The 13663-nt window shown below is 36.4% G+C and overlaps 1 protein-coding gene across 4 annotated transcripts in view; it reads left to right on the top strand.

Annotated features, from left to right (window-relative positions):
* Positions 1-13663, top strand: part of BRCA1 (BRCA1 DNA repair associated) — a 120979-nt gene that overhangs the window by 82258 nt on the left and 25058 nt on the right. For all 4 annotated transcript variants that reach the window (XR_004536763.1, XM_033918009.1, XM_033918007.1 and 1 more), the window contains exon 16: positions 12689-12776. Coding sequence is in view for 3 of the 4 variants with exons in the window: in XM_033918009.1 (XP_033773900.1) it covers positions 12689-12776 (88 nt within the window). In the remaining variant the exon portion in view is untranslated. The remainder of the gene's footprint in view (positions 1-12688; positions 12777-13663) is intronic.

Raw genomic sequence — 13663 nt, forward strand, 5'->3', positions numbered from 1 at the left:
AGATGGTGCGAGAGAGAAGAGGAAGGCTAGGGAGATGCAGAGAGGAAACAGTGAGAGATTGACTCAAATCACAGCCCCACTAGACTCATTCTCTTAAATCCCTGTATACATGACCATGCTCCCCCCACTCTGCCAGCACATATCCTACCCAGCCATACAACAACCCACACACTTTTGCATCCACAGCAGTGCCCCATACTTACTGTATCACACTCATCCCTCATTTTCACTACCACTGCAGTCCTACATGTACACATCCCATTTTTCTCCCATGCAGTTTCTAATTTATGGGTTATTTTTCTTATTTTGTTATAATATAGTCACCTGACCAGTGGACTAAGCAGTCCACTCATTTTACGTTAGACCGCTCCAAATAGATAATAACAAGAACAAAACTCTGCTCATGCCTTTCAAATTCAGAGCTAGTATAAAAAGTCCTTCTCAATGGTTATTTTGTGTATGATAAATGAGTAGGAGGACACATAAGAACATAAGCAATGCCTCTGCTGGGTCAGACCTGAGGTCCATCATGCCCAGCAGTCGCTCACGCAGCGGCCCAACAGGTCCAGGACCTGTGCAGTAATCCTCTATCTATACCCCTCTATCCCCTTTTCCAGCAGGAAATTGTCCAATCCTTTCGTAAACCCCAGTACTGTACTCTGCCCTATTACGTTCTCTGGAAGCGCATTCCAGGTGTCCACCACACGTTGGGTAAAGAAGAACTTCCTAGCATTTGTTTTGAATCTGTCCCCTTTCAACTTTTCCGGATGCCCTCTTGTTCTTTTATTATTTGACAGTTTGAAGAACCTTTCCTTCTCTACTCTCTCTATGCCCTTCATGATCTTATAAGTCTTTATCATATCCCCTCTAAGTCTCCTCTTCTCCAGGGAGAAGAGACCCAGTTTCTCCAATCTCTCAGCTTATGGAAGGTTTTCCATCCCTTTTATCAGACGTGTCGCTCTCCTCTGAACCCTCTCGAGTAACGCCATATCCTTCTTAAGGTACGGTGACCAATATTGGACGCAATATTCCAGATGTGGGTGCATCATCGCCCGATACAATGGCAGGATAACTTCTTTCGTCCTGGTTGTAATACCCTTCTTGATTATACCTAGCATTCTATTTGCTTTCTTAGCAGCCGCTGTGCACTGTGCCGTCGGCTTCATTGTCATGTCCACCATTACCCCCAAGTCCCTTTCCTGGGTACTCTCATTCAATAACATCCCTCCCATCGTATAGTTGGTACCTCGGGTTTCTGCTTCCTATATGCAGTACTTTACATTTCTCAACGTTGAACTTCATCTGTCATCTCGTCGCCCATTCCCCTAGTTTGTTCAAGTCCCTTTGCAATTCTTCGCAGTCCTCTTTAGTCCGAGCTCCACTAAATAGTTTGGTGTCGTCTGCAAATTTTATTATCTCACATGTCGTCCCTATTTCTAGATCATTTATGAATATATTAAATAGTAGCGGCCCGAGCACCGAGCCCTGTGGAACACCACTCGTGACCCTCTTCCAGTCCGAGTAGTGGCCCTTCACCCCTACCTCTGTTTCCTATCCGCCAACCAGTTTCTGATCCATCTATGTACGTCTCCATCCACCCCATGGTTCTTCAGTTTCGGGAGTAGACGCTCGTGAGGCACCTTGTCAAAGGCTTTTTGGAAATCCAGGTATATGATGTCTATGGGGTCTCCTCTGTCCATCCATTTGTTAATTCCTTCAAAAAAGTGCAATAAGTTAGTTAGGCACGATCTCCCCTTGCAGAAACCATGTTGGCTGGTTATCAGAAGTTCGTTTCTTTCAAAATGTTCATCGATGCTTTCTTTTATCAGTGCTTCAAGTAATAAAGAAACCAAAACTTCTCAAAGAATTTACCATTTATGCAGTGCATCCTCCGTGTGAAGTCATAAGCTAAGAAAGCAACAATAGCTTTTACCTCCAAACGTCTTGTGTGACAAACTGTGATCTGTGTTTCTGTGAAAATATGTATTGTGAAATCCACTAATCAAATAATTCAAAAAGTACATCTCCCACTCATAATCTACCCAAATTTCACAATGGAAGCTCTTGGAAATAACGTAGACTTATCTTTGTGAATTTCATTTGGCGCATTCTGTTACTTTAAAAGTTGTTTCTCGTTACTGTTTGCTTGATAGTTACTTCTGGGCAACAAACGGGTTCTACTGAGCTCGGTTTGGGGATTGTCCCCTTCGTTGGGAAACACTTAATTTTTTTTTTTTTTTTTAATTTCTTTATTCATTTTATAACTTACATCAAGTGTACAGTAAATATTAAACAATTATAGTACAATATCACTTGAAAATCTACAATATCATACAAGAAGATTTAACCCCTACCCCCCTCCCAAATTCATATACAACTAAAATATACCACATGAAAATAAAACTTAATTTTTAAAAAATTCTTCTACCCAAAAAAACCTTAAGATTTTGCTGAGTAAAACATTCTGAATCACGTTGTAAATTCGCTCCCGATGATTCAAGCCCAAAGTGAGTATGTAAAGACGTTTTGTGGAGTGGTGTGAATCATTGGGAGCGGATTTACAGCGTGATTCAGAATGTTTTACTTTGCATCCATTGTGAAATTTGTGGAGATTATGAATGGTGGATGTACTTTTTGAATTATTTGATTAGAGAATTTCACAATACTGTAAATATTTTCACAGAAACACAGATAGTTTGTCTTCATTATCATACACAAAATAACCATTGAGAAGAACTTCTTTGTTTATCAAGGCGGAGCACAAAGCAACATACAGAATAAAATTACATACAAGCATCTAAAAAAATATGGAAAGTTTCACAATACATAACCAACCCATCAAATCCTGCAGAACTGAGAACTTTCTGATTTTGGTGTCCTTTTCTTTGGGTTTTGTTTGGAGTGATATTTTTTTCAAATTCAGAGTGGCAACAGTATCAGTCAAAGTAAAATAATCCGGTCAGCTCTAAAATCCTAAATCGATACTCCAATGATATATTTTCTAAACAGAAGATCTAAGAATGAAAGAAATATCTTTCCCCCGTTTTAGCAGCTTGGTACTTGTTCAAATAGCTTTAGTCTTTTTATACTCCTTGGAGAAGAAAAAGAGAGAGGATTTTCTGTTAAGTTCCTAGAAATTTTACCTCCTGTCCTTAACTGAAAGTGTAGATAAAAATAATCCGATAGAGCGCTTTATAAAGAAAGCAGGATAGTTTAAACAGAATCCTTGGTTCCACAGTAAGCCAGTGAGATTTTACAAAGTAAGGCATTTTTTTATCTGATTTAAGCAAATAATATATTTTGTGTAGTGCTGTGTTCTGTATTGTCTGTAATCTTTTCAGTATTTTGTTTAAAACAGCTTATATATGCAACAGTACAATAATCAATCTGATGTAAGGTTATAGATTGTACGAAAAGTTTGAAATGATCTGTACTAAAGCATTTGCGTACTGAAGCTACTGAAACTTAATGACTCTCCACTGCTGAATACAGGTTGTCTCTGGTGTAGAGGACAAAAGATTCCTTATACCACTACTATCCTGCACTTCTGTGTTTCAGAAGAAAGGGCTCACAGCAGACAACTAGGCCATTCGTTATCCAATTTAAATATATTTGGAAGGGCAGGGACATCAAATTTTTATGCCTCTCAGCTTATAATCTTGCAAGCCGTCAACCTTTGACATTTCTTCTGCGCTTTTTAATAATGACAGTCCATATGTACTTTTTTAGCTGCCTCATCCTGCTTTCAAAACCTTTCTGAAAACAGCAATCTTCTAAGCTTGCCACACACCGCTGCAAAATGTTGGCAGCATTAAAGGAAGCAATAGAGACACAAGTAGCTTCTCACTTTGGGTGGGGATGGGGGGGAATCTTTGGATGGTGCTCCAAGTTTGCTAAAGCACGGTAGATTTCTTGTTAAAGCTGCCAGCTGTGGTAATTAATTCTAAAACTCGCAGGAGAATGATCTGTCCAGTTCTCAGGCTTCAACAGTGAGTTTTTTGACTTTCCATCCCTCTGGGTGCTGTAAACTGTTACCTCTCTACGTCTTTTATTGGGAGAGCTGGATTACATCCTCAGCTTGGACATTTGCTCCTGGGGTTGGCAGAGGCATTTGACATTTATACCCAAAGTGTCTTTCTGGTTCTATTTTGTCCTTTTGACCTAACTGCTTCCTCATTGTATGGAACTTCTGATTTGTTTGAATTAATCTGTAGGGGATCTAGGGTACCACGTCTTTTATTTTTTGTAAAATCCCACTCTATTCCTGGACAAGTGGCTACTCAACCCCTTCTCGCAAGATCTCTTGTAGGAAGCTTCATTTACATATTTTGGATCCTCCCCTTTTATCTCAGGACTGCCCTCTGACTTCCAGTTGTCTTCCTACAAACGAGACAGTAGGAGCTCCTGTTTTCTGCTTGTATTTATTTTTTTTCCTTAACTTCAGTATGTTTTACAAATTCATGTTTTTATGCTGCAGAGGTTCTCTGTGGGAACAGCTCTGGCTGTGGGAGATCGCACACTTTACTGGCAAAGTCTGTTTTCAGGGAGTTTCATATGTTAATGTTTTCCCACTCTGAAGGATCTGCAGGATGGCTGTTTTGTGGGCAAAATTCAAGGCCGCATAACTTGTTATTGTTTGGGGCCTGCCCGTTGGGCTGTTTCCACTCTCAGTGGGCTGATGCTGTCCTGTAGTTCCAAAGACTGTATCAGTCCTGTCTCAAGAAGGGCCTGTAAATCCTTGTCCCCTAACATTTCTGAGAGGTCCACGAAACAGACATTGGTTTTGTGGGTCCTATTTCCAAGGTTGTCTAGTTTATTGCCATATTCCTTGATTTTGTTCTTAAGCCGCCGCTGGGCACGTAAGTCCTCCACTGCTGTGATGCTGTCCTCCAGTTCATTCATGCGCAGCTGGAACGCCACTAATGCCTTATTGATTTCCTCCATCTTTCCTTGGAGTTGCTGCAATTTAACATCAGGAGGTTGCAATCTTTTATTCAAGATAGATTTCATAGTAGTAGCTTCTTCAGCAGCCATTTCTACCGCCCACATCAGTCAACTGGAACTCGCCAGATTGGAAGGTGATGCCATCCTGTCATCTCCTGGTCGGTTGTTTTGTTTCCTTCCTCAATAATTTCAGTGCCATGACTCTGTTTTAATGCCTGAGTGGTACTTTAGGGTGTTCCAGAATATCTTTAACTGGGGTCAATCTGACAGCAAGTCTTGGATTTTTTGGAAGAGGTAGCAGGAGAAATACAATTACTGACCTCTCCCACAGCACTTATGATTTTATAGACCATTGGTTCCAAACTGTGGGTGAGGATACCAGTGGGGGTCACAGAATCAGGGTAGCCTCTGCTTTTGCTGAGTAGTGGCAGTGAGCATGTGGTCTATTAGCCAGTAAACATTTACAAATCCTCATCCCTTGGGTAAGCTTTCTCTTAGACTATGGAAACCCATGGCAATTACTGGGGTCTGTGAGTGCTGTCACTTGCACCATTGTGGCTATTACCTTCCTGCTTTGGATGAGTTGGGGAAGGGATTTCATAATCATCTAAGGTTACATTATTTATTTTATTTTTATATACCATTTATATCCTAAGTGGTTTACATTCAGGTACTATATCATACATATTTCCCTATCTCTCCCGGTGGGCTCAAACTCTCTAGTGTGCCTGGGGCAATGGGGGGATTAAGTGGCTTGCCCAGGGTCACAGGGAGCAGCGAGGGATTTGAACCCGCAACCTCAGGGTGCTGAGGCCGTAGCTCTAACCCCTGTGCCACATACTTCCACAAATTTTTTACTTGTTAAAGTGGGGTCATATTTGATAAACGTTTGAGAAGCACTAGACCTCTGCATGATTTTATTGAACAATGCATCCAGTTTTGAATTTTCCAAAGTATGCTTGTATTTTTTTTGCTTGTTAAGCTACCTGCATAAATGAAAAATGATAAATGCCGAGGGGCGTGGCTTAGCACGCACACAAAATGGTCGTGTGATCGCAGCGCTCCTCTTACCTGGGCAACCGTTGAATAAATAAAGATTTCCTTTTAAACTGTTTTCGGCTGAAAACATCAGAGAGGACAGCGGGAGCATGGCGAGCACCCGACAGAGTAAGAGTGAAACCGGAGGGGCTGTGAAAAGGCAGAAGCAGGATCAAATTACCCTGAGTAAGGTTCCGCTTCCTGCTGATGTATCAGAGGAGTTAAGCAAAGCTGAAGTTATGGGGGAACTGAGGCAAATCAAACAAATGCTGACAGAGACTGTGAGTAATATGGCAGAACTGAAGGAAGAAATCCTGAATATACACAGACAAATGGAAGTAGCTAATAAAAGAACAACAGAGTTAGAAGTTAAAATGGAGAGAAAAAGATGCAAAAATGACAGTTTGGAAATAATTCAATTGAAAAGTCAGCTGGAAGATTACGAAAACCGTGGAAGAAGAAAGAATATAAAACTTTTTGGAATACAGGAAAATTTGGAAGGGAAAAATGCAATACAGTTTTTAGAAAATTTAATTCCTAGATTATTGCAGTTGGATTTCAAACAGCCTTTGGAAATAGAACGGGCGCAAAGGATTCCAATAAAGAGTCTGGAAAATCAAGGGAGACCAAGACCATTAATATTCAAGATGTTAAGATACCAGCAAGCAATAAAAAAGATAAAAACTTAAACTATAAAGGACCCAAAATATGGTTTTTACCAGACTTTGCTAAAAATACAGCAAATATTAGGAAGAAATTCCTTGAGCTGAGATCTCAATTAAAGGAAAAAGGATATAAGTATGGGTTATATTACCCAGCAAAAATGAGGGTATCTTGTGGGGATAAATCTTTGTATTTTGTTGATCCGGAAAAACTAAAGACCTTTCTTTCAAAATCAGAACCTATGTCATTTTAGCACAATGGGTGTTGAGATGAAGGGATAAATACTAAGACTGGATTGGTGGATATTGAACAAAAAATTAAATATAAAGAACTATGGGACTTTTGTTTGTTGGAAAAAGAAGAATATGCAACAAAGAACAGGAAATAAAAATGGACAAGTGAAAAAGAAAATAAAAGAATGTAAAGAAGAAAGAAGGATAGACTGGAAAGACATTAAAGTGAAGTTATTAGACTGAACTTTTAGGAGACTGAAAGATGGATGGTTGGAGTAAAGAATGAACAAGAAGGATTAAAGGACTGGACAAATTAACACAAAAGGAAAAGTGAAGACTGAATAGGAAAATAAATAGATGTGAAGAAGAAGAAAGCAGGACTGATAGACTAAAAGGATATTATAAAAAAAAAAAAAAATGAATGACAATTGGCAGTCAAAAGTCTTTTGTCTGTTCTTTACATGAACCCTTGAATTTTGTACTTGATGTTCTTCTCGTTTGGTCACACTTTGTATCTTCTCGTATGCATTGATCCTTCAATAAAAATATTTTCAAAAAAAAAAAGTCTTTAAGAGTGGATGGATGGAGATAAGAAATAAATATGAAAGTTCAGTTTATTTAATAAGTCAGAAAAGGAGAAAGTAAAGAATGAAAGGACAATAAGGAAAAGATTGCAGAATGGACTAATGATAGAAAGGACAAGTTATATGATATTTAAATGCAAGTAAAGGAAAGGAAAATTAATAATATAAAAGAAAGATACATAAGAATTTATTGGTAGCTGAAGGAATGTAAAGATTGATGTTGTGATAATATAGTTTTAAAAAGATTGGATTTAATTTGGAGAAGAGGAAATATAAAAACGGGGGAAAAAAATTATTTTGAAAATGAAATACAAATGTTTAAATACAAATAGGGGATAAAAACTTATAAAATTGAATTTTTTTTTAACAGAAATATATGAAGAGATGGATATTTGTTGTTGGATATTTAAAGGAGGATAGGAGAAGATGGATTAGATAATATAAGATATAGGAAAATGATACTTTTTATTAAATATATGACTATGATAGAATTTTCTTGAATGAAATAAAATGTTGGGGGAATGAATTAGAGATTGGTGAAATGATAAAAATGCATTAATGGAATGTTAGGAAATAAATATGGTTATGTGACTAAAGGTTAAATAATAGATAGAGAAATTAATTACTTTAAAATGGAAAAAAAAGAGAGATATAATTAGATATATTGTGGAGAGGTAGTGAGTTTGTCTCAATAAAGGATAAAGGGGTTATTAATAAATATTGGTTGCCTGGGGGGAGGGGGGAAGTTGGGATTACTGTCCAATGTGTGTCCTTAAGCAGTCATTATATTGGGGGGGGTAGGGGGGGAAGAAGGTGGGAATTAAAGATATTACTAGGATGATTAAGGAAAAGATTAATAAGGGATTGGGTAATTTGGAGGTAAGAATGTGTGCCATGGGGAGAAGTTTTTTAGATCTTAGTTATGGAAGAAGGGAAGAGGAAGATTATGATAAGGAGTATAAAATATTTTATGTCTTAAGATATTTTCTATTAATGTCAATGGCCTGAATCATGTAATCAAAAGGAAAAAAGTATTATCATTTTTAAAGAAGCAAAACGCGGATGTTTATTGTCTGCAGGAGACCCATCTTAATATAAAGGAATCACAGAAACTAATGGGTGGGTGGGTGAAAGAATGTTTTTTTGCTCCAGCAGAGGGTAAAAAAGCAGGAGTAGCAGTTCTTATAAATAAAAAGTGTATGGCCAATTTTAAGATAGTAAATTCGGACCCACATGGAAGATGGCTACATGTTGATATAAGTATGGGAAATAATGCCCTGACGTTGTTCAATATATATGCCCCTAATTCGAATCAATCAGAATTCTTTAAAAAATTGCAGAGTATGTTGTTACCACTGGCTGCTTCTAATTTAGTGGTGGCTGGAGATGATCCATTAATAGATAAAAAACCAGGTAAAATATAAAATCTTTAGGTTTAGATAATTTGGTTCAATCATGTGATTTGAAGGATATATGGCGTATTCTTCATTTTAATGATCAGGAATTATCATTTTGTTCACAGGTTCATAAATCATTTTCAAGAATAGATTATATTTTTATTTCATCACATAAGGTGCAGCAAGTGATTAAGGCTTCCATTGATCCCATTATCATATCGTATCATGCGGGAGTATGGATAGATTTACAATTAGATCAATTAGAAAATAGAAGACCTCTTTGGAGATTTGATAATGCATTGCTTGTGGATGAAAAATTTTTGGAAAATTTTAAAACACAAATTAGTGATTTCTTTCAAATTAATTTAGTGGAAGATACATCTATTGAAAATGTATGGGACGTTTTTAAAGCGACTATGAGAGGTCATATTATATCATATTCGGCTTTTGTTAGGTTTAGATTAAAAAACAGATTAAAAAACAGTATATAGAGTTAGAAAAAGAAATTAAAATACTAGAAACTAAATTGGTAAGCAAATGGGAACATGATGTATTACAAGCTCTTTTGAAAGCAAAAGGTAAATATAACGAATTAGCTTCAAAAATGATAAGAAGAGACTTGTTTTCCAAACAGACAATGTATTATGGAAATTCTAATAAGGCGGGAAGATTATTGGCAAATTATCTTAAAGCAAAAAAAAGAAGAACTAACATTAATGGGATAAAAGATGATAATGGTATAATAACCAATCAAACGGATATAATTTTAAAGCAATTTCTAAAATTTTATAAGGACCTGTATTCTTCCGAGCCTTATTTGGAGAGGCAAAAAGATGGTAAAAATTTTTTAGATTTAATTATTGGACCTAAGGTTCCTGATCATATAAAACGGAGTTTAGATGAACCTATATCATTCAAAGAATTAGAAACAGCGTTGAGATCTCTTAGAGTTGGATCCGCTCCAGGTGGTGATGGTTATACAGTAGAATTTTATAAAACATTTCAAAATGTCCTTTCCCCATATTTACTAAATTTATATCAGACACAACTTATAAAAGGTGATGTTAAAGGTACTATGGCTGAATCAATAGTAATTGTTTTGCCTAAGCCAAATAAAGATCCTACTTTGGTTTCAAACTACAGGCCTATATCTTTAATAAATGTGGATAATAAACTTTTGGCGAAAATTTTGGCTTTGAGATTAGCCAAAGCTCTCCCACATATTATAGACACGCATCAGACGGGTTTCGTTGCTAAAAGACATTCCTCTAATAACTCTAGATTATTGTTTCATATGTTAAATTTATCAAAAAAAAATGGATGAACCGGCTTTTACAGTTTCCTTGGATGCAGAAAAAGCGTTTGATAGGGTAGAATTGAATTTTATGTATCAGGCTTTAGAATAGTTTGGTATAGGTTCTGGATTTATACAAATGGTAAAAACATTATAGCTTCCCGATTGCAAGATTAAATATTAATAATATGATATCTGATGGTTTTCAACTGCAGAGGGGAGTTAGACAAGGTTGTCCTTTATCTCCTTTGTTATTTGATGTTGTATTAGAACCCTTATTGTTAGCAATACAGCAAGCAAGGGGGATACAGGGTATTCCATATTCTGATATGGAATATAAAATTTCGGCTTATGCGGATGATATTTTACTTTATTTGAGGAATCCAGAGTCTACCTTATCTTGTCTATTGGAATTAATTGATATGTTTGGCAAATTTTCAGGTTATAAAATTAATTGGAGTAAGTCTGAACTTATACCTTTAAATGTTCATTGTGTAAAAGGATTATTTGACGCTTTTCCGTTCATATGGAAAGAAGAAGGATTTAAATATCTTGGCATTCAAGTTAAAAATACAATTGAAGATACAGTAAAAGAAAATGAAAAATTTGTATTGAAAAGAGTTACAGAGTTATGTGAGCAATGGAATCCGTTACATCTTTCTTGGTGGGGGAGAGTTCAAACTATTAAAATGATGATCTTGCCTGTAGTTTGCTACCAAATGAGTATGATACCTATTTATTTTCAGGGGTCCTTTTATAAAAAGCTTAATAGCATTTTAACGAAATTTCTTTGGCTTGGTAAAACGCATAGAATAGCTTTGGTATCTTTGCAAAAATCGATTAAGGAGGGAGGGGTAAATTTTCCAAATTTTTATAGGTACCATAAAGCCTATATTTTACGTCAGGGTATGTATTGGATCCTCCCAGAACTGATAGATAATGCACCGGATTGGTTATATTTGGAATGGCGCCTTATGTTTCCCCTAAATTTAGTTCATCTTCCAAGTATCAACATGCCTAGAAGATACAGAGAAAATAAGATATTAATGGATACTTGGAAAACGTTGAGGTTTATTAGTAAATTAACACCTGTCCCAATAAACAAGTCAACTAATCAGTCTTTATGGATAAACTCCAAGATTAAAATTGGCGGAGCTCAAATCCTTTGGAAGGAATGGATTATTGCAGGCATTAGATCTCTGAATGATGTTATTTCGGAAGGTAAACTGCTGGAATTTTCACAATTGCAACATAGATTTGGTCTTAGTAAAAAACAAAGTTTTAAATGGTTGCAATTGAAGCAGGCCATTCAGGTTGGGTTCCCTGAATGGAAAACATTGAATAATCAATATAGTTTAGAGTTCTTATGTTTTCAAGCAGACTTCCTAGGGCATCAAGCCGCATTGTGGTATAAATTAATATCTGGATATTTGAATAAAAAACCAAAAAATGGTCTAAGAGACATTTGGAGCATTGAGATTAAGCATCAAATTACTGCATCTCAATGGCCACTAATTTGGTCTTGGAGAATGAGATGTACAGTGTCAGCATCTATGAGACAAACTTGGTTCTTTTTATTACATAGAGCTTTTTGGACCCCTACACGTTTGCAAAAATTAGATAGTTCTAAGTCCAATAAATGCTGGCACTGTAATCTGGAACCTGGGACATTGGATCATTTACTGTACATTGTCCCTACATTAAAAGTTTTTGGAATGCAATTTGGCCACAAATTAATAAATTGATGGAAAATCATGTAGCAATATCATATGATACAGTGTTATTTGGAATGATGATGAGAAAAAAAAAGTCAAATTTCACCAGAAAATAACAAGCTTTTACTAGTCATGACAGGGGTTGCCATTCAGCATATAACCAATAACTGGAAGAATCATAGTACCCTTAATTATACATTTTGGTGGAATACAATTTGTCATATATTCAAGATGGAAAGAGTAATAGCAATAGAAAGAGGGACATATCCTAAATTTATAAAAATATGGGGGCCATTGACAAAGTATTGTACTGAATGAATAGTAGGATTTATCTTCTTCTTTTCTTCTTTTTCTTGTCTTCTTTATGGCACACATGGAGGGGGGGTAGTGAAAATAATTTTACATAATATGGTATACAATATGTATAAGGTGATTGGAAAGTACTTGAAGGGTGGGGGGTGGGAGAGGGGATAAAAAAATTTGTTCAGAATATTATGTAATAGATATAAAAGTGATATTGTGTATTCATTAGTTGTAACTCAATATTTTGTACACTTCATGTAAAATATGAAAATGAATAAAGAATTTAAAAAAAAAAAAAAAAAGATAAATGCCCGAGTGTTTTCCTGGAGAATATTTTAATTTCAAAATGAATTCAAAGTCTTAAAGGTACAAAGTATCTATGGACTTTACAGCAATGTTGGAAGTCTGACAATTTTACCCAAAGGACCAAAAAGACAATGTGGTCTTCAAAGCTCATGCACTATGTAGGGTCTGTCTTCTGTCATCGTTATTAATTATTGCTGTGTTTTGCTTTTAGTTATTGGTGCAAAAGTTTGCCAGAAAAACCCAGAGTGTCTTTTCTAATCAGATTACTGGAGGAACTACCCATGTTATCATGAAAACAGGTAATCTGGGAGGCTTCTGAGAAGTTTTTATTGTTTAAGATTGTTGTGGAAATGTGATATATTCCATACTGTGTATGTTTATTGTGAAAGGTAAGGCTGAGCCCCCACCCAAAATGTAAGTTTTGGAGGGGTAATGTTGAAGCAAACAAGTTCCAATGATATAATGTGACGGCCTTACATTCCGCCTGGTTCTGGATTCAATACCCTCATAGAAGATTCAGTAGGAAGTGAAATCCATTACAAGGACAGCCAAGAGTGATTGTACAGAAATAGGCTTAATATTACAGAAAGGCAATGTTTAGAAATATACATCAAACATATGTTTATGTTTATTTAAGATTCGATATACCGCTCCTGCATTTTACTGACCATTTTACTGCGGTTTACATTGTATCAAACTAAAATGAAATTAGGTACTTGAGAAAAACTATCCTTTCTGTCCCGAAGGCTCACAATCTAGCTAAAGTACCTGATTAAAATAAAAATATGTAATACATTTCCAAGATCAAAAATCAAAGAAATAGAAATAATGAAAGAAGATAAAAAATTAAAAATAAAATAAAACAAATTTAAAGTCTCTGAGGCGGCTTGATAGTAAGTTCAGTGTACAGAACCAGGTCAACCAGCCGCCACTAAAGAAGCAGGACCAGGAACCACGCCAATGAAGACCACCATGACACAAGTCACTGGACAGGCAAGGCCTGAAGTGAAATTCAGTTTTCCTTTGATGTGTCCAACAACACAGCTGCAGGAGTGCAAGTCCGCCGAGGAGAGAGGGCAGGCTACAGGAGATCCTTCGACGCCGGCATCAATAACACCGTTGGTGATCATGTCGGGGCTGTGCTGCATCGTGCCGATGGCTTCCCCCTTATGTAGATAAGCTCTGA

The sequence above is a fragment of the Geotrypetes seraphini genome, chromosome 13, assembly GCF_902459505.1.
Source record: "Geotrypetes seraphini chromosome 13, aGeoSer1.1, whole genome shotgun sequence".
NCBI lineage: Eukaryota > Metazoa > Chordata > Amphibia > Gymnophiona > Dermophiidae > Geotrypetes > Geotrypetes seraphini.